Below are 22,142 nucleotides of genomic sequence, written 5' to 3'. Positions count from 1 at the left end.
GCTCTATGACTAAGTCCTCTAAGGACTTTATTCTAGTGTCTTTGGCCTGAGAAGAGGCCTTTTCCAACTAGAATTGGGCTGAGATGTTGTTCAGTGAATTCTGAAGTTGGTGAGCTGCTATGGCCTTGCTGGTCAATGTGAAATAGATCAATTCTCCAGTTTGTTTATGCAGCTCAATTTGGTCAATAGAATGGATATCCTTTGCCATGACCTCGTAATCTGTTTTAAGGTAGTCTGCCATTGATTTTGGTTGTTGTATGGTTGGCTTGAGAAAGCTCATCTGCATCTTTCCTTCTTTTATATCAAACGCTGACATCAACCTTGTTTGATATGTTGGGGCCATTCTTAGATAATGTGCATAGCTCTGCACTTTCAGCCTTTCATTCCTTGCCTTTTTCTTTGATGTCCTGGCTCTGTCCTGTGGGAGCCTTGAAGGAGGATACTTCCACACTCTGCTGCCTTTCCAAAATCTGTTTTTGAGAGGTGGAAGGTTCTTGTGTCCCTCCTGAAGGAAGGGTGTGCCACTACAACAAAACCAGTGATTTGCGCCAGATTTAGCGCCAGATTTTAGTGCATTTTTTTTGTAATTATGATGAGCAACCTGGCGCTAAATCTGGCTCTATTGTACAATTTTTAAAGCGTCCTTTTTTGCACCTGATTTTGCATCCTTTTTCACGCTAGATTTTGCATCATTTTTTACACCAAACTATGCATTATTTTTTGCGTCAAATTTTGAACCAAGATTTGCATCTTATTTTATGACAGGTTTTGCTTCTAGTTTTGTGTCATTTTTTGCATCTATTTTTCATTCTCTTTTGCTTCCTATTTTGTGTCATTCTTTGCTTCCATTTTTGCACCATCATTTGCATCAAGTTTACACTGTATTTTGAATCCAATTTAACGTCTTTTTATGCATCCATTTTGTGTCAGTTTTTGCATCTGGTCTTACGCCAGGTTTTGTATCTAGTCTTACACTAGTTTTTGCTTCTATTTTTGCACCAGCTTCGGTGCCTATCTTTGCACCATGTGTTGAATTTGATTTAGCACCAAATTTTGCATCCATTTTTGTGCCCATTTTTGCATATTTTTTTGGACCATTTTTTACATCCACATTTACGTTTGATTTGTCTCCATTTTTCCCATCTCATTTTGCACCATATTTTGCGTCATTTGTTTCATCCAATTTTGCATCATTTTTAACACCATCTCTTGCATCTAATGTTACATCATTTTGAGCATCCAAATTTGCATTTATATTTGCATCTTATGTTGAGTCATGTGTTGTGTCCACCTTTGCATCTTATTTTGTGTCTAATGGTACATTCAATTTAGAGCCATTTTTTTACGTCTACTTCTGTATTTGTTTTTGCACCAAGTTTTGCATCCAATTTTAAGCTATTTTATACCCCTTTTTGCACCATTTTTTTTGTGTCTACTTGTGTCCAATGCTGCACCATTATTTACACCGACTTTTTCATCCAATTTTGCATTTTTTTGGTGTCTAGTTTTACATCGTTTTCACCATCCAAATTTGCATCTTTTTTTGCCTCATTTTGTGTCCACATTTGCATATAATTTTGTGTCTGAGTTCGAGCCTAAATTTGCATGTGATTAGGAATCATTTTTTACATCCAATATGGCATCCTTGGTTTCACCTTTTTTCAGCCCCATTTTGCATCTTGTTTTATGTCTTTTCTTACATCTTTTTTTTTTTTTCCTTTTTTGCACCCAAGTTTGCATCCCAAATTTACACCATTATTTGCATCATCATTTGGCATATTAATTTGTAACGTTTTTTGCTTATTTTTAACGCTCAACTTTGCATCTTATTTTACATCTAGTTGTTGTCTTTTTTTGCATCTAATTTGGTGCCCATTTATGTGTCCTTGTTTTTGCCCAATTTGATATCCTTTTGTATGCCATTTTTTGTTCCCTTCTTTGTGTCAACTGTTGCACAATTTTTCACTTCTAATTTAAAACACTTTGTATGTCAATTGTTTGCATTTTGTATTAATTCCTAGTTTAACATCCAATTTTACTTTCAATTTTGCATCCATGGTTACATCCGCATTTGACTTCTTATATAGAGTATATTTTTCTTTACATATATGACCCCCTTTATAGATTCATAGTGAAATATATGATAGTTTCTAAATATCATTAAAGCAGATATCACAATTCAAAATCATTTGTAAAGAAATTTAAGAGAAATTGACAACATCCATCCAAAAAAATAACAATGTGTCATTAACAATTTTCAAAACATGTATAAAATAGCAACATAATACTAATAAAATCAGTACTATTTTTAATCAAAACAAGTAAAATTCAAATATGATTAACAAATCAAAATATTTCATGAATATCGTTATTCTACGATAAATTAACATACATAAATCAAACTCATCGTATGACTACAAAATCAAAATGTCTCATTGATATAGGGTAAATTCACAACACCCATCTAAACATAACAATGTCATTCTACACAATAATTTCTTCATAAAAAACAATGCATGTGCATGCCTAGCTACCACCACCAAGATCATCCTCATGATCATCTTGACCATCCTCATTACTCTGATCCACATCATCACCAACACCGCAACTATCATCATCATCTCCTCCTTCACCACCATCATCCTCATCCTCATCCTCATCATCTCCTGATATATGTTGAACATAATTTGGATCATCGTCTTGGCAATCATTACCTATAGCATTCTGACAAAAAAAATCAATATTACATGTTAGTATTAATTACATAACACAACGCATGTTTTTGTTATACAATGTTAACCATAAAATGAGGTAAGATATACTAGCATTTGCACCAGATGTTGCAAAGGAAACGCCGTAAGGCATAAATTGAAAAATACAAATACAACAAAAGAATACTTTGATAAAGAATAAAAATATATTGAATGCTCAAATCAATGCCCCATTAACTGGAAGCATTTAGTAGACATATCTATCAACATTAGGATTATACACAATGATCAAGAAATTTTCCATATACAAACAACAACTTCCACAACAACCTTTTGTCACATCCACATTTTAAGAAATGCCTTGGAACGTGATCAAAATCTTCCATATTGCCTTTTTCATTATGCAGATAAATCTTCCATATTGCTATTTTCATCATGAATATTGTTAGTTCATTGTTGTAAAGTGTTAGTGCGTTAAATTCAATACTATAAGTTCGACAAGTGAAAAACATTCATCAATTAGCATAATATACATTTTTCTCTCACCGTGTATTTTTCAGTCAAAGAGCACAAGTAACATATTAACATGTATTTTCCCTTCATTATTTTCATCATAGAGCCAAGAAATCTACGCCTTATCTATAAAGTAACAAAAACATTTTGAAATAAGTTTAATATTTCAAGCCAGTGTCTAACCTATAAAGTAACAAAAACTTTTTGAAATAAATTTAATATTTTAAGCAATTGACTAACCTACTTTAATAATTGAAAAATTCTCAAAGATGAATTATACTCCATAATAAGAGAGCCAACATTGGAGCCCATACAACCACTTGTTAAGAAGAAATTCAAGTAATAATAATAAAACAAAAATAATAAACCTTAAAGTATAAAATGGTATTTCCAACACACAAGTATAAATATGCATGCTCTATGTCCATTGTTAGATTAAATGGGTGTGGAGAAAATTAGTAGAGAACCCAAAATTGTATTTCTAATTAGGATGGGTGGAGAAATGCTTTAAATGCGGGTTGTTGTCATTCTAATGAAACCCTTTGCAAAGGGGATGTTAAGATTCTGAGAGAAAAGCTAGGCTTGGTAGAGAACACCTTCCTTGTTAAACATTCCCCTACTATAACCAAAAGGAAAGGGCAAGAGAAACAATAATTAGGTTTTTGTTCACAAGTTGTACAAAATATATAGGTGCTATTGATGTTTGAGTGAATAATGGGAGAGATTATTTATGAAATTGTGATAAGGCGCACCTAGTTTTGTCAGAAAGAGGCATATTAATGACAAGTACATCACATTTAGGTAGCATTTCGTCAAGATTTGTCTCCAATGTTGCTCCAGTTTCCTTTTCCAATTCGGGTCCAATAGAAAGACGGTCGTGGTCAAGAAGCTTACAATTGAAGGGCTGTACAAAGGAACGCAATTCAATTCAACATCATGTAATGTTTATTATTATTAGATTGAAATTTTGAAACAAACAGCATGCATGCGTAAGAATTATGGAGCACTGATTTTTGAAAAGAAGTTTGCAACATCATGAAGTAGTACTAGATCCTAAGAATGAATACCTTCAAACGCTTAAGTAGTTCTTTGCCAATACGCCCTGCACCAATAGAACCAATAGTTTTCCCTTCTAGATCATATGACCTGTAAGAAATTGCTGCCACTTTCCAATCACCCTCAACAATTTGCTTATATCCAGGCACAAAGTTTCGCATCAATATGAGAATGCGCATTAGCTCATCTTCTGCCACGGACACCACATTACTTTCACTGATCTTCAACCAATGATGATACAAACAAATCAATGGAATTAAAAAATATATCCAATATAAATAAAATGCGTTTAAAAGTAACTCTCTGTTTTATTTACAGGAAAATAAAGAGAGTGTTAGTCTATCTGTGTTTCTCGAGATATAATGCCCCATATCCAAAATACGAAAGCTACAGGAGAACAGTTATTACATAGTACAATCTCACCACTACAAAGGAGTCGATAAAAGACCAAATGCATTAAAGCTTTCCAAGAAATTGCAAAAACATACAATAACATAAGTGAAGATCAAGGTAAATCTGCAGTACATGTTGGATTGGGGATAAAGCCAATATCATAGCATGAGATTGACAATTAAATGATTTGTAAATAATAATGGAATTGAATAGCCTACAGGCTGAATATAAACAAGAGAGTTATTATTTCATTGTTATTAATTTATTATAAAATCACATTTTTTAAAACAATAACTATTTTTATTTCAATACCAACCATTAACTAATTTCTAAGAATAATTCTAATTATTGTTGTCCACTTCATCTTCTTTCCATTTCTGTACCATGAGGGAAAAACCCAATACCATTCCTATATCTTAAAATTAACATTAAATATGTCAAAATAGCTCAAGCATATTTTGGAGAACAATCATTACAGACGGATTAAACAAAGAAGAGCGCTTTGAGATCTTCCGCAAATCTTTCAGGAATGTAATAAGAGAAAAATAAAACCCATGGGTAAGTACAGCCAAAAGGATAATGAATCAATCTAGTCACAGTAAATATCAATATGATAATCCAGGTAAGATGTATTGTCACTTTTCCTGATTTCAACCCTCTTGGCACCGGTAGGTTACCTATATCCTCACCCAAAACCAAAGTAGAAGCAGGCCTGGCTGGGAGACTATCTTTCAAAATTGACAAGGTATTATTTCTATCAATTAGAATGCACATCCTCAGGTGTTCAAGAATAATTAATAGAACAGTCAGCTAGATGAGCAGATCCAATTTAGAGAATCTCACTCAGATCTACTTGACATCACCTCCATGATTTAAATAATGATTGGAGGAGTCTTAATACTCCAGATTCCAGATCACTTAACATACAGAAACTAAGGCAGCCAAAGAACAATATCCCATCACTCCCATGCCACATATATATGTTTAGGTATAGTTGGAAGGACACATACCTTTCCTGTAACTAATTCAGCAAGGTTGTCATTACAAGTTTTGGGCTATGTTCACTGCCTTGGTATTGAAAGGTATACAGGTTGTTCACCTTAATTACACACATCAATGCATATGTATGTTCAGGGTTTAAGCTCATAGGCCTGTAGCTATTACAACAAAACTACAAGTGTAAATATATAATACAGTGAATTCATTTCTGAGCAAATTCCAAGTCCAGCGTTTGTTCAAGCCAAACAGTCATAAGGTTCTGAGTATCTTATGGTCAAGCATCTCATCAAAAATGCATTCCATCACATTTTATCAATACCCATGCACTATCAAAAGACACGACTCTGTTCCTTCTCCTTGTTATCAAAGGACACGACTTTCTATATGTTAATTTATACAATCTTAATTCTTATTCTATTCTCTATGTACTTTCTAAATCCTAATCCAACATATCCTAGATCCAGCTTCTGCATATCCAAGGATCTTCATATTTCCACCTTCTTACGTTTCTCACAACGAGACCCAAATATAAACCAAGGCTCTGGAGGAGAAACAAGAAGAGAGGAGTGTAGTGACCAACCTGATTTGATCTGCTAATAATACTACAAACTAAAAGATAACTCTCACTTTATTGTTTGTAGCTTCTTGGGGGTGAATGTGACAATGCTATATATATCATAAGGATCTGGAATCTGATATCTCCTCTTTGTTGTGGGCTGCTGGTTCCAGGGTGAGAAAAAGTGGTATAACAGTCCTCTAAAAACGAAGGTGAAGGGTGTCATAGTGAGGTGGTTTTCCAGTTGCTTGTATCTATATAAACTATAAATGGATCTTTACTATAAAGTATTCTAAAGAGTTTCTTCAACTTACTTTAATATCCTTTTAAATTAACTCGTCCTCTTCTCAAAGACCCATATATAAATAAAGCATTGTTCATCTTTTCAAAGCTCATGTCTTAAGCATTCCATTAATACCAATAATAAAAAGAAGGATGATGATTCCGATGTATGTAATTTGTAGTTCTTGTTGCCTATGAAGTCTAAGGAGCTTAATCCCTCAAGAGTAAAATAGTAAAAGGAATTTAAGTCTCGGTCGTATTGTTAGTTCCTAATCTCCTACTAACAAAGACATTCCGCTATCTTTTTTCAGGAGTCAAGACTAAACTGTATGTAATCCAAAACATACTTTCTTTGTCCAAGATTTCCCTACTTGTAATAGATTACTACAACCACATATACTACAAAAAGAAACCAATAACTCCTAATTATTATTCTGATGCCTTTGCGAGTTACTGATTAGATAATATAAACAAAGGAGTTATTCTTTATTCCAAGTGATACTAAACTAATAAGAAGACTAATCATACTATTCTTGTTTGTATTATCTCTGTATCTTTTCTATCTAAAGTAAATCTAAAGAGGAAGAATTGCTTGTCCTAATCAAGTGGGGTGAGGATCTAGGGCGACCAATGGGAGAGGAAGGCCTAAATGAGGCACACACTTCTTCTGCTGCTAAGGCCTGGTTTTTTAATAGGATAACCACAGGGATATGTTGCAAGGACAGGGGAATAATTGGTTCTATGCAATGCCATGATCTTCTTTACAAGAGTCGCTGCTAATCCCTTGAATATATCTTGTTTTTTTTTTTTGCTTCTAGGATGGACCTACTTAGTCCTTCAACAACTAGAAGAAATAAATAATAAATAAGGAGACAAGGTACAACCTTGTTTTAAGTTTTAACCCTCTTGAGGGTCTTAAGAAATTAGAGGCTGAACCATTTATAAAAAATGCATAAGAAGCTTAAATTACACATCCCATAATCTAATTTACCAGTGGTAAGTTGAAACTAATATGGATAAAAAGAAGTATCAGAAAGAGCCAAGACACCCTTTATAAGCCTTGGAGAGGTTCAACTTGATCACCATTATTGTAACATTTTTGACTTGAATAATATGGAGGCCCTCTTGTGCTGAAACAATTGCTTCATGGATCTGACGATCCTCTAGAGAACCAAGCGGTTCTGTTATATGAACTTACAAAGTAGTGCTTTCAATCTGACAGCCAAAACCTTAGCCATTATCTTATAAATACAATTAGACAAAGAAGTGGGTCTAAAAGCATAAAAAGACTCAGGTTGATCCACCTTTGGAATGAGTGCAATAGACGTCCAGATGAAGGAGCCAGGGAGCCTTACTAAAGCTTCTCATTTCTTCCACTACCTGAAGTAAGTTGTCTCCCAACACTTCAACAAATCCCAGGTAGAACTCCACAGTCCACCCATAGGGATTGGGACTCTTGTCCTTATGGAAAGTGGACAAACACATTCAAAAGTGCTTTTCTGGATAGATCACCATTGCTGGAACTTTGTTGACTTGAATAGTGTAGAGGCCCTCTTGTGGTGAAACAATTGTGTCATAGATTTGACAAACTGTTCTGGTTAGATGAAGTTAGAAAGTAGTGATTTTAATCTCACAGACAAAACCAGTGGGTCTAAAAGCATCAAAATGTTCAGTCTCAAAACTCTGAAGTAAATTTGTAAAGAATGTAGCATTAGCTTTATTGGCTTAGTGAAATCCCTAATTTTCTATCCTATTTGCATGTCTTAAAAATCTCACGAAAACCTGTAAATATTGTGCCAAAGTGTACGCTTAGCCTCTAAAAGCCCTAGCTTTCTATCTTCTTCTGTGTAATTTGAATAGAACACCATCAAATACCGGAATTATCAATTCCCATTCTCCAAAACTTTTAAATGTGCAGAACTGAGACAGAAATCATTCAATCAAACCACTCGAAATGCATCTGAATGCTGATCCATTAACTTAAAGAACTTCTTCCCAAACTCTGCCATTTTTTAAACAAAATTTTGAGCACAACCTTGTCTAGTCCATTTATAGAGAGCGTTAGTTTATGAAATCTTGCCTGTAAGCCAAAATAGAGTCAAAATTTTCCATTGAAAGCTCAGAATAACTGAACCAGAAATAACCCTTGTGAAATTTGCTGCTTAAAACATTGTTTTGAGCACGGCCTCTTTCTTCAGATTTATTTTAGATAATACGGTAGCTTATTTAATGAAATATTTCCAGAAAGTTGAAATATGGCAAATTTTTCCAATCAAGAACTCTAAATAATTTCATTAGGACAAGGCGTAGAGGATTCATGATGGCGACAAGAAAATAATGGCGCTTTGCAATTTTAGCACTCTCTTGCAGAAAAATACCTTTTCTGAAATCGTTTTGACCATGAAGAAACACAGATGAACTGTTGGAAGTCGTGCAGAGAGAGATCTGGTGGCTCGTGGATCGATTCTGGGGCAATGTTTATGCGATTGCAAACCATGATTGTTCATAACTGAGCTCGTTGAGAGGGATACGCGCAATGGCGCCAAACTACCAAGAGGATTTGAATTTAAAGGCGGGATAGAATATCTATCGTCCGATCATGTCATCAGCCATATATTTGTGTTTCAGTAAAACGGATTTTCAAAGAATTTGAAATATTATACATTTTATAGAATTTGAAATATTATACATTCTATTATTTAAGCTGAATAATAGTTTTACTTTGGAAAAATAATTGGGCACATCAAATAAAATATTGATGCGACGGACATAGAACTCCGAAACAATAATGCACCCTTCTCTTACTCCAAAACAATAATGCACCCTTCTCTAGCTGATGTGTGAATGCTTTCTTTGAAGTGGAACTTAAAGAATTAAGTAATTATTCATTATTAAATTGGGATTTTATATAAATTAATTGATTATTTATTAATGTTAATTTCATTTTATAATTTTATAGTAATTTTTAATAGATTTTTGTTAAAGATAATTATTTGAGCTATTATTGTATCAAGATTTTTGTTGTGTCTTTTATTATTATATTTTAATCCACTTTAAACATGCTCAAAATATGTTTTCATCTTCATTTGTGGAGATTATCTACTTGCATATTCAAAAAGTTTTGATGTAGTTTTTGCCTTGAAAAATGATTATTGTGATTGTAATGGTGAGAAATTATTCTATAAACAGTGTTAAGTGTTATTTAGAATAAATGAGAAATTCTTTTTGAATATATAAGACTAATCTTTGAGAGAATAGATATATATTCCCTAATTATCACATAAACAAGGGGTTAAACTTGCATTTAGTGCTTTATCTCTGTAGAGTTTCGCTAAACAAAGGGAATACCTCCTCCTGCGTGACTTTGATTGTCCCTCCCTCTTACAGGATTGCAAAGCATTAAGAATTGAATCTTCTTTATTTTAAAGATGTAGTCTTGTCGAATATACCAAAAACATAGTAGGATTCTTTCATTATTGACAAAATCAAGCACATGTGCAAGGGAAGTATTCATCTATGGATGGTTAACAAGTTCATTAATAACTACAAGCAAACACTTCAAACTATGTATTTAATGATCTGTAGTCATCATCTAAAGAGTTCAAGAATCAAATCAATTCCAACCTAAGTTCTAAGTATATGGTAAACCTCTACTCTAGAGGTTCTATTATTGTAAAATTTCACAACTATGGAAGTTGTGGCAAGGTCTCAAAGGAGGGACTTTCTTTTTGGGGCAAAACTAACCTTTTTTCAAAAGATAGTTTCTATAATTGAATCCATCTTCAATATCCATTTCTTCAACCCCACTTTGTCGGATTTGAATATTGAATCCCCCCTACTTATTTTGGGATGAGATGATCTTTCAAAAGCCAACATAAATATATTGGGGACTTACAACAATATACAAACTAAGCAAGGAAGGGTTTACACACATGTGTTAGAATTTGAATTGAAGTTGACTTGAGCAAAGGTATAACAATGCATATTTAATTAAATATTGGTGATTTTAAAAACCACGTCCATTAGATTAAAATAATGATACTTTATGTGTATCTATATGCAAAGACAAAATACTTGAAAGGCACCTTCCCAACAACAAAGGTCATTATAAGAAAAATGGAAAAATAACAAGTTGATGGGTGGTATGATTGAATGAAGAATCAAAGGGCAAGAAAGAAGAGACATCCAAGTTTAGTCCTAATAAAAGATTTTATGGCCCCTTCCAAGGAGTGCGTTATTAAGAGGGACACAAACATGATCATGGAGTCTGTGCTAAAGTCTTATGGGAGAAATAGGAAGCATGTGAATGAGATATTATGGATTTCAAAAGAGAAATCATGTTATTCAATCCAATAGAAGCAAGGGGATTGGTGCTACTTAAGACTCCATAAGCTCTAAATCAATTGGTGAAAGCAAGAAGTCTAAAAGATAAATGCAAAGAAAGGAATATCCATCTATGTACAAATCTACAATAAATAAATTCAAAATTATACAGTGTTTCCATATAGACAATGTTAGGTCCCTATAACACTAGTGATTCCCCCATTACTAGTGTCATTGTGGCCCTTACTGTTATTGTTGTGCCCTTATTGTCCCCACATTGTTATTATTGTGCCCCATAGAAGCCCACTATTGTTATTTTTGTGCCCTTATATTATTATTGTTATGTTGACTTTGATTATATTGTGACCCCTTAGACTCCTATATATAGAAATGAGGCTTTGTCATTTGTATCATCCAATAATTGTTCTTTTGTGTAATTTAAAGGAGGTTGCCCCCTCGAAGAGGCTGATTTCTAAGTTGTTGATCTATCTTTTCTATCTTTTTGTGAGTTGGTTTCATAACAGACAACCTAGGTTCGAACCCTAAAAAGTGTAGGGTCTTTGTGAGTGTTTGTGAGGGAATGTGTTTGACATCACATAATTGGATTCCCTTCATCATCAAAGAGACATGTGTCCCAAAAGTCAGTTTGGTTTAAGTGGATGTTAATATGATACATTGTATATTTTCTGAGGGTAGTAGCACAATTGGAAAAAAGCATGTTGGCAAGCCCTTGTGTATCCAAGTGATCGAAAGTTCAATCCCCCAGACATATCTCACCAATTGAACTTAAAAAAAATATGATACATTGTATATTGCAAAGCCATTAAGTTAAGTAATGACCTTGGCTAACCCAAATATTTAATTAGAATTTAAGCTCAAACACAACATTAGAAATGAAACCTTCACTCTAGATCTAAGGATATAGGGGTCAACATTGGATATTGGATACAAGACAAGGTGATCAAATGTATCTCTTGGACTAGCATTTTTTACAAAGGAATACAAATTTTAATGCTTATATTAACATATATGTATAATATAATAATGAAATAGTCACTCTTTAGTTCATGGATAAAAGTGTTGGTGTGGAAGGAAATCTCGAGGGATGTGTCACTATAGTCATAAAAATTGCATTTATTGTGGCACATGGAGAACTTATTAATTGGGTGTAGCTTTAAAAATGGATAGGAGTGCTATCCTCCCCACCTAACTGCAATTCCTACAAATGACATATTTAGTGATTAATGAGTATATTGTTGTAATAATTTTGAACCCTGTGTTAAGAAATCCCTATGCAATCCAATTTAACTTAGGTACCATCCTCAAAATGAGGAGAATTCATTTGTGGGTTTCCTTAGAATGTGTATTTGAAGGAAGAATGTGTACTTTGTCGATATGTTGAAAGGTTTTACGGTCTTTGTGTTTTAGTGTACCATGTCATGTTTGGCATTGAGCGTTGGGTGTGTTGGAAGCCAACTCTTGGTAAACTCAAATACACTTGTCCTAAGGAGGGAGTTGGGGTTTTAAGGTTCTCCGGTTGTAAAAGCTTTCAAAGTCAATGTTTTTCATCCTCTTCTTGCATATTGCAGCCTCAAGGCCATTCGATGAGTTGGTGGTCATGCTTAAGGTTTTCATCCTATTCTTGCATTGTGCTTAAGGTTGATTGGTACCTTGTTCCATGAATTATGATCAACTTTGGGTCCTCTTTCAGTAGACACCTCCTAGCCACAATATTAAAGGCAAAATATTGGTTTCCTTTACTAATTTTAGCTTGTAATAAATTTAGATGTAATGGTTGTCACACGCGTTCATATACAACTACCTCATAACAAAGCTAACACAAGCACTTCTACCCATGCCTACATCACATCACAGAGGAGGAATCAATCAATATTATTCAATATCCCGCATTCGAGTATCCCTCCTTTGAGGATTCAATCCAACATTTATGGAGATCAGGTCATCCATTTACAATAACTAGCTTTGCCATATAGCATGTTCATATTCCTATTGTCATGGCCGAAAGTACCACCGACATATATCTTATGCAATACGAATAAATAATTAGAACGCCTCAATGGATGCAATTCATCCTATAATGCATAATGCATATATTAGATAACCCAAACCATAGGCTCTACCGTTTCAAAACAAAATCATTTATCATACATAATCAATAATCCGTTTGCCACAGTTGCATGACACGTTAACATGTGTATCTTAGGGATTATGCACAATTAATCAGAAGCGCAGCATTGGATGCATAGCACAAATAACTTGTACCATAGTTTATACAGTCGAGCCTTAACCACAGTTAACAAATTTGCATAGCGGCTCAAGCACGACTATTCACTATCTTAACAAAAGACAGGTTAACACCAATTCTACATAAGATCCACATACTGTGACTGTAATTAGAATTTTATTTATGTGCATCCATAAAATCATCTCATTAACGCCACATGCAGTGCATTTAAAACTCAAGCAAATTCTCTCATATGCTAAGGAATTTATAACATAGAGGGTAAGAAACCAACATACAGAACAATCCACGCAAGTGAGTCAAACTAGATCAAAAGAGAGAACGACACTTGGAAAATAGAGCACCGCTACCCAACCTAGAAATGACTCTTCAGTTCACCACCGAGTCGAGGTTCTTGCCATGGATCAACTGCCTCCAATTGATCTATGCAATGGGTATTTAATACCTTCTTTCATGATATGGTTTCCATTAGCGGTGTCTCGCTTTTATGGATCTTTTTATCCATTTGCGTAGGCTTATCTCATAAAAGCTCACCTTTCTCTCCCATGAGGATTTTCCTCATAGAAGATTTCCTTTCTCTCCCGCACAACTTTTATGTTTTTCTCAATGGATATTTATCTCCAATCCATCCAACTTATCTAGAATTAAATCAAGAAGCTTTACCATGAAAGAATTATCCTTTCCCATTCACCAATGTGATTTGGCAAGAATCTCATCTCTTGGTGTCTTGCTTTTCCAAGTGATTAATTTATTAATAATGTATTTACTTTTTATATTACACATCATACCTAGCTTTTCTCAGCTTAGGTTTGAAAAGTTTGACACACAAGGGAGGGGTGTTACATTTTGGATCCCTCTCTTTCCTTAAGATCCCTCCAACTGCAGCTAGAGTTCTTAGATGACTGTAAGGAGGAAGCCCCTATTGGAAAGGGACAGACAGTTTGAAGGTGTCTATCTTGTTGGTAATTCCTATATCGAAAAGTTGTATTTTCATAGTCCAGGGGTTGGGAATACACAATTCCCATCCACTTGAGCTCAATTTTATCTCGCAAAACTTCATTGCGATCTACCTAAACACATATGCAAATATAGGTGAAAATGCCTTTCAAAAGTCTTTCCCTGTCTACTTTGACGAATCTTCCAATAAAATTGCCCACTTTTTCTAAGAGATCTAGATGGGTAAAGTGAATGGGAAGACTGGGAATCTTACCCATACTAGAGTAGTCATCGGCAACATAGTGAGAGGATTGAAGTTGGGAAACCATGGCTTCACTAGAAGACCAACTCATCCCCAAAACCATGGACCTTGGTCAAGGATTTTTTTCTTATCCTCAAGACATTTGAAGATCACCACAAAAAAACATGGGTCTGCATCCACCCAAACCGGCGTTCATCCAATCCTATCATAATTGAACAGAAAAACGCTAATTTTTCAATAGAAAATGGGGAATAAAAGTATCACCCAAGGATAATGACCATCGCATCAAGCGCTCAATCATAAGGGAGGAGCAATAATTTGACAATCACACATCCTTGATTTCTGTTGATTTAACTCTGAACACTCACGTAATATTCTCTTGCTTGGCGAATTAAACACCACTGCATGGAATGCACGAGGATTGAGCCGAACCCTGGATGAAGCCCACTTCATTCTCATATAAACACAAAACTATATATACGTCAAAGCTATTACAATAGATTTTGACTGTTAACACCTCGAGGTTCTGTTTATATGTGGCTACCTTTTATGGTTACTATTGAATGTGTGATTGGCAATAGTAATGGCAACTTAGGGCTGCCAAATTTCCTTTGATTCCCTCACTACATCCTAACGCAAATAGTTGTTCAATGCCTTGGTTGTCTTTCAAAACTGGTAGGCAACGTCTTCTTTGATATTTCTCGATGGTTTTAATTCCACTACAATCACAACTTTCATTTACATAAACTTCGTGTTTTCGCACGAGCGACGATTGTTCCAAGGTGAAATGTCACTTGGATGGTTTCAATGTTGTTGACCCATCATAACTAACTAACGGATATGCCCATTACAATTTTATACCACCCCATTATCAATATCAATTATGCATGGGAACCAATTAAAGCAAATTTTCACATTAATTTTATATGAGCATGAGAACATGTGTTAACAAGCAGCCCATAAAGCCTCATTTTGAATGCCATAGTCACTTAGAAGGAACTCCTCTTGTAGTAGCATCCTCCCTACTAAACTTTGCTAGTGCTAACATTAGAACCACCATTACAACAAGATATCTTTCTAGTGTTGACAACACCATTATAGTAAGATACCTCAAGAGAGACAGAAAATTTAAAAAGTATGATAGTAATACGTATCCAGAAGATGGTATTGAAACTAGTAATTGTTCACGAATCCATAAGATTGTAAGGTCATTCTCATTATCATAATCATTATCATCATCATCACCATCATCCTTGTCATTGTTATTGCCATCATTACATTATCATCATAATCACCATTCATGCCATCATCATCATCATTATGGAAATTGTTTGCAATTGTTCATAATTGTAGACGTTGTAAGAAATATCATCAACCCAAAAAATGTGATCAGTGCTAGAAAAGGGTTGTTTAGGACACATTGATATACGTAAGAGAAATAACAACTCTATTTTTGACAGATGATCGATGATGATCATCATCACCACCATTATCATCGTCATTGTCATTTTTATCATCCCCATCATCATCATTAATGTAATTTATATCGACATTGTTGTAATCATGCATCATCATCATTCATGCCATTATTGTTTTTTATGATGACCTAGATGAAAATGATGATCATGACACCAAAGATAATGCTTATGATTATGACAATGACAACATCTAAAATTGGGAAGATTCGCCAACGTCATTAGCATCGTCATCATCATAATCATTGCCATCATCATCATTGTCATTGTAACCACTATCGTCTATATCATCATAATCACAATTCATGTCATCGCCATCATCTTCATTTTCATCATTGTCAATATTATTGACATTGTCATCAATTGTTCATAATTGTCAATGCCATAAGGAATATCATCAATGCAGAAAATATGATGAGTGCTGGAAAAGGGATGCAAAAGCGAACATAGAAATGGGGGCAACAATAGAAGTAAAATTGGATGAAAAGTGGATACAACATAAGTAGATGCACAACAACATGAAAAACCTGACACAAAAGTGGATACAAAAGAAGATGCAGTTGTCAATGCAAACTTGGATGCAAACATGAAGGCAAAAGTGGAAGCAAACATGGGTCCAATGGTAGGTGTAAAACTTAGCACAAATTGTGGTGAAACAAATGTGGATGCAACAACGGAAACAAAAGTATATGCAAAAATGGATGAAACAAAAGTGGATGCAATAGGGGATGCAAACGTGGAAGCAAATGTGGTTGCAATGGTAGGCACAAGATATGGTGCAACAAAAGTGGATGTAACAATAGACAAAAAATATGCAAAATAAGATGCAAAAATGGATGTAAAAGTGGAAGCAAACATTGATGCAACAGGCAAAACAAAATTGGATGCAAAAAATGGATATAATGTAAGTAGATGCAAAAGTAGATACAAAACGAGATGCAAAACCCAATTCATAAACCTGAAATAAAAGTGGATGCAAAAATAGATGCAATATTTGATGCAAAAGAGGATGTGAACATGGATGCAAAATTGGAAGCAAACGTGGATACAACAGTGAGTGCAAAACATGGTGCAAATTGTGGCATAACAAAAGTGGATGTAATGATAGATGCAAAAAAAGAATCAAAGTATGATGCAAATGAAGATGTAAAAAGGGATGCAAAAAGTGAAATTTAAAATGGGTGCAACAGTGGATGCAAAATTGTGTGCAAAAGTGGATGCAATAGAAGTCGATGCAAAAGTAGATGCCAAACGAGACACAAAACCCGATGCAAATCCCGGTCCAAAATTGGATACAAAAAGGGATGCAAAAATAGATGTAGTAGTTGATGAAAACCTAGACGCAAATGAGGATGCAAACGTGGATGCAAAATTATAATCAAAAGTGGGTGCAAAAGGAGGTGCCAAACTAGGCGCTAATTGTGGCACAAAAATATTAGATGCAATAGTGGGTACAATAATAGATGCAAAAGAGGATGTAAATATGGATGCCAAACAAGAGGGAAAAGTGGATGCAACAAAAGTAGATGCAAAATTTTATGCAAAACTAGACACAAAACACGATGTAAAACTTGGCGCAAAAGGGATGCACAAATGGATGAAAAAATGGATGCAAAAAATGATTTAAAAAAGGATGCAAAAAAGGATGCAAAAGTGGATGCAAAAGTCGATGCAAGTGTAGGTGCAAAAAGTGGATGCAAATGAGGATGCAAAAGTATGTCAAAAAAAATTAGGTGCCAAACTTGATGCAAAACCTGGAACAAAACCTGGTGTAAAGGATGACACAAAACTTGGCATAAAATTTGGTGCAAAACGTGGTGCAAAACCTATTGCAATACCTGGTGCTAAACTTGGTGTAAGATTTGGTGCAAAACTTGATGCAAATTTTGTGTCAAGTTTTGCACCATATTTGATAAATGGATGCAAATAACACCAAAAATGGGCTCTAGATGCAAAAAAAGAAGTAAAAAGGGACGCTAATCGCTGGTTTTGTTGTAGTGTGCCCACTTTCTGTCCTCTCTGCTCTTGTAGTCCCTGCTATTTCCTTAGTACATTCTTGCTCTGCATATGGATTTAACCTCTGCCTCTTAGCAGAGGTTTGAGTAACATGCATGCTGGAAGGAGTGGCCTCCTCTCGATTTCTCTTAAGGTTTCTTTCCTCATTGAGAGGAGTCTACAAAGTAGGAGGATTGCTCATGATTTGTTCCGGTTGTCCAGATTCTTCTTGTTGTTCTGAAAGCTCCTGTCGTTTTGATGGCTCTGCTTGTTCTGATGATTCTAGTTGTCCTGATGGTCCTGCCTCTGATGATGGACCTGCTTCTATTTTCCCACTGTGGTCTTGTGCTTGTCTCTGAGACTGAGACTCTCCTGGAACCTATACAAAGGAATCCTCATCAAGTCTCCTATCTAAGTCCATTAATACATTATTAACAACAACCTTTGTACTATCTCGATCTATTAGAGTGCCTTCCACCCATTCAGATTGATTAGCATATTGTTCAATTTCAGGGATTCTGTGGTGGATGTAAGGAGACAGTTTATTCTTTTGTCTCCTATTACAAATGAAACTGTAGGGGTCATAAGTCTACTTGAAACTCTGTTTCAGTTTCAATCTTTGGAGGATTTCATCTGCCTCCTTTCCTGCTTCTCTACTGTTACAAATGAATGGGCCTGGCTGATCCTTTAGCCTGAGTTGGGCTCTCTTCTTGGCTCTTACAAAGTGCACCTCATCTGAATTAATCATTTTTCTATAGTACTCCAGAGCAAATAATCTCATGGGGAGGTACTTTGGCAATTTTTAAGGTGGCAATTCACATCATAAATTATGATTTCAGTATGGTTTGGTATAAATACCATTCCCCTATTTTGTACTGTTTTGAAAACTGCAGGACTTTCCTGATGTCTGCACTGATTTTGGGTGGAGGGCTTCCTAGCAGCATCATTGTCACAGGATGAACACAGAGGTCTATGAAGTCCGTATAGGAGTATTAAGAATCAAACTGATGAATTAAAGAAGTCCAAAAGATCATTGATCTGGGGTGTTATCACTCAGATTTTCCTTAGAAGTTATAAGAAGAAGGAAAGGGGTTCGAGGTAACCACAAACTAATCTTTTAAGTACAGAATCTAGCCAATTTGTACGCAAAGAGGGCTCTCTCTTTATAATTTAGCTTTGTTTTATGGGATATTAGGCTAGTTATGAATGCTTTTAAGGGATTTTTGGTTGGGTGGTGGAATTTTGGGAACAAATGGACAGAGCAAGGTCTTCAAGCCATTGGGCTATGGAGTCAATAAGAGAAAATGGCTTAACTGGATCAGATCAATCACTAAAGGGATAACTCACAGGGCAAGATAGCAAAACAAAAGGCAAATGCGAGGTTCGGATGGGAGGCTGAAATGGTATTAAACAGGGAGAAAGGGAAATGAAGAATCCTTTAATCAAGTTTTAAAAATGCAGAATAGAGGGTACTCATTAACAAAGGCAATTATGAATTCTTTGTTAAATGAGTCACTGTGATGAACTATGAAAGCAAGGGATCATTTAAGAATTCCCTAACTATGATAGTCTAGAAGAAAACACTAAGAAATATAAACCTTTTAAAACAGATTGCAACAAAGCAAATTCTGAAATATCTTTATTTCATTTATCATTTAGATTTCATGAAACACATATGATCATTAATAAACAGAAGGGAAAAATAGTAAAACACAAGAGATATAGAATACTTATTTGATTTATGTTTGACACAAGTATCCTGTAAACTGTCTCAGCTTTATTCCTTGATCCAGCAAGCCATACAAAGTTTGGTACAATAACACTTCAATTCCAGAAGAAAACTTATATATAAATGTTGTAGAATCCACACTTAATACCTCGAATGAAGAAGTATTTATACAAAATTTACATCAAAATATCTCATAATTAAATGAGATTTATTCTAGGAAAATAAAATATCTTTTTACACAAAAATAGAGACAGATGGTTTTGAATATAGTGACAGATAATGAATTGATTTTTGCTGTCCCTGTTTTTGTTGAAGGAGTTGGAGACATGCTCTATGAAGCTGGATCTTGTTGTTGTCTTAGTAACTCTGTGCAGGACATCTGATTTGATCTTTGTAACTGATACTGTTTCACCTATAATTGATACTCTTTACCTATTCACCATCTTTTATCCTTTTTACCAAAATTTACTATGGTAAATACTTCTGTTTACCTCATTTTTACCATGGTAATTTATAGGATGTCAGTCATGTTGGTCCACCAAACATCTTTTGGTATTGTTGTCCTTATCATGTTCCTGTAGATTTCATCTGCCTCTGTATACTTCAAAAAATTGGGCTGTACTGGGAACAAGTTCTTTACTTCATGTTCAATGTAAAAGAGGTTCTCTAAACCATCGTACAACACTTTTCCTGTTGGTAGGCTGAAGATGAACTATCCTGACTGTCAGCCTGCTGATGTAATTTATTAATGTAATCAATCTGAACCATTAATTTATCATTGATGAATAAAGGACTTGGGAGTCCTTTAATCCTTAAGATTTCAAATTTCTTCATGAATTCATCTATATCTTCCTGCATGCTTTGACACCTACGTTCCAGGCTTTGCATCAGATACCTTTTGGTCAATACTTTCTTTATTTCGAGGATGGTAGCAGTCCTATCCTCAATGTCTAATTGTTCCAATTGTTGCTTGCTTTTTCTATTTAGAAAGTTGATTAATCTGATGGCTTCTTCAGGTTTCCTACCTAGCTCTTCTCTAGTTTTCTCAATTTCTTCAAGAGCAAGCTTCACTAAATCAATCTATTCAAAAATAATTTGAATGGATCACCAAATATCATTGATGGAATCAATGCTATTGGTCCATAATATTTTTCTAATGTCTGTCAAAGACTTTTCAAAAGTCAGGTCCCTCTCCAATGCTTTAATCTATTGGGCTATGCCTTTGCTTTTCCTTACTTCTTCTGCATAATTCATCTTTGATATATCATAATTTTGCTCCAAAGTAGTGAATTTCTCTTTCACTTTCTGCAGCTCTGTGACTTGGAGCTTCATATCTTCCATGGAATTAATTAAGTCCTCTGTATTCTGGGTTGATGTACTTGTTGCTTCTATGGGTGCAGCTGTTGCCAAAGGAATGTTTGGTGCTAAAGCTGCTGCCATTGTTGAAGGGACTACTATTGAGACTACTGGCACTATAGTTTGAGGCTGTGTGGTCGATTCACTCTGCCTTGACTGTACCGCTTTCTCTAATTCCTGCTCTGTTTCTTTTAGTTGCTCATTTAACTTAAGGACCAAGTCCATAAGTTCGTCTTCATTTTTATTCTCAATAAATTCAACAGTGTGAGGGTGAATGAGTGGTGGCAATTTTAACTGTTTTTTAAGTGCAGCTATGTCTTCATTCTTTTTCTTGATTAAACTTTTTGTTTCCTTAACATCTTTTGGGTCATGACCCAACTCAATAACCAAATCTTCCGGTGATTTTATCCTGTTATCTTTTGCTTGTGAGGAGGCTTTCTCTAGCTGCAATTGGGTTGTAGTGTTGCTCAATGAATTTTGCAATCTATGAGCCATCATTGCTTTGCTGGTCAGTGTTGAATATACCATCTCACCCATTTTCTTGTGTAATTCGATCTGGTCTATAAGGTGGATGTCTTTAGCCATGACTTCAAAGTCAGTCTTGAGATAGTCCGCCAAAGATTTTGGCTACAACATTGTGGGCTTTAGGAAACTCATTTGCATTTTGTCCTCTTTGATGTCAAAGGCTGACATCAATTTGGTTTGGTTTGTAGGGGAAATCTTTAAGTACTGAGCATAGGCTTGGGCCTTCAATTGCTCATTCTTTGTCTTGATTTCTTTAAATTTCCCATTTATATCTATAATCTTTTCAGAAGAAGACCCGAGAGATGAAACTTCTATACTCTGTTGTCTTTCTAGTTCTTGCCTTTGTGAACTTGAAGGTGTCCCACCTGTTGGGAATGTTTGAAAGCTGTCTGCACCCTCCTTCCTTATTCTCTCTGTTGTTTCTTCAATGAACTCTTCCTCTAAATAAGGATTCAACTTGTGCCTCTTAGCATAGGGTTGATCAGTGGGTATGCTAGAAGGGGTAGCAACTTCCCTATCTCTTTTTAAGTTCTTTTCCTCATTCATAGGAGTTTGCAAAACTGGAGGATTTCCCATATTAGCTTGAGCTGGATGTGGCTGTGGTGCAGCTAATTCTTTAGAGATTTCAGGTTGCTCTGATACCTATGGCTGTTCTGATGCTTGTGGTTGCCCTGGTGTAGGGGCACTTGTTTCCTGGGATTGTCTTTGAGATGGCTCTGCTCTGGAGGCACTAGGTTCAGGTGTTTGCTTTTGAGAAGTTTCTGTTGT

At 35.1% G+C, this 22,142-nt stretch overlaps 1 protein-coding gene across 1 annotated transcript; it reads right to left on the bottom strand.

The window, feature by feature from the left end:
- Window positions 1–2,376: 2,376 nt before the first annotated feature.
- Window positions 2,377–20,933, bottom strand: LOC149240531 (uncharacterized). The gene is made up of 3 exons (XM_089370202.1): window positions 20,730–20,933; window positions 4,292–4,501; window positions 2,377–2,724 (listed from the first exon to the last, which is right to left on the bottom strand). Exons 1-3 carry the CDS (start codon window positions 20,931–20,933, stop codon window positions 2,527–2,529), a joined length of 612 nt encoding a protein of 203 aa, XP_089226328.1. The 3' UTR covers window positions 2,377–2,526.
- Between the last annotated feature and the right edge of the window lie 1,209 nt (window positions 20,934–22,142).

The sequence above is a fragment of the Pinus tabuliformis genome, chromosome 8 (assembly GCF_031772625.1).
Source record: "Pinus tabuliformis cultivar Carrire ecotype Pingquan chromosome 8, CPIR1, whole genome shotgun sequence".
In the NCBI taxonomy this organism is placed as follows: Eukaryota; Viridiplantae; Streptophyta; class Pinopsida; order Pinales; family Pinaceae; genus Pinus; species Pinus tabuliformis.
This window is presented reverse-complemented; position numbering and strand designations above follow the sequence as displayed.

Bases quoted from the DNA above. Each gene is read 5' to 3' on its own strand.
- LOC149240531 (XM_089370202.1), bottom strand. From the start codon at position 20,933: ATGGCAGCAGCTTTAGCACCAAACATTCCTTTGGCAACAGCTGCACCC. The intron at 4,502-20,729 runs GTAAGGAAAAGC...CATTGGTTGAAG, and splicing joins AGATGAATTATGCAGAAGAA to ATCAGTGAAAGTAATGTGGT. The intron at 2,725-4,291 runs GTATTCATTCTT...TTTTTTTGTCAG, and splicing joins AACTACTTAAGCGTTTGAAG to AATGCTATAGGTAATGATTG.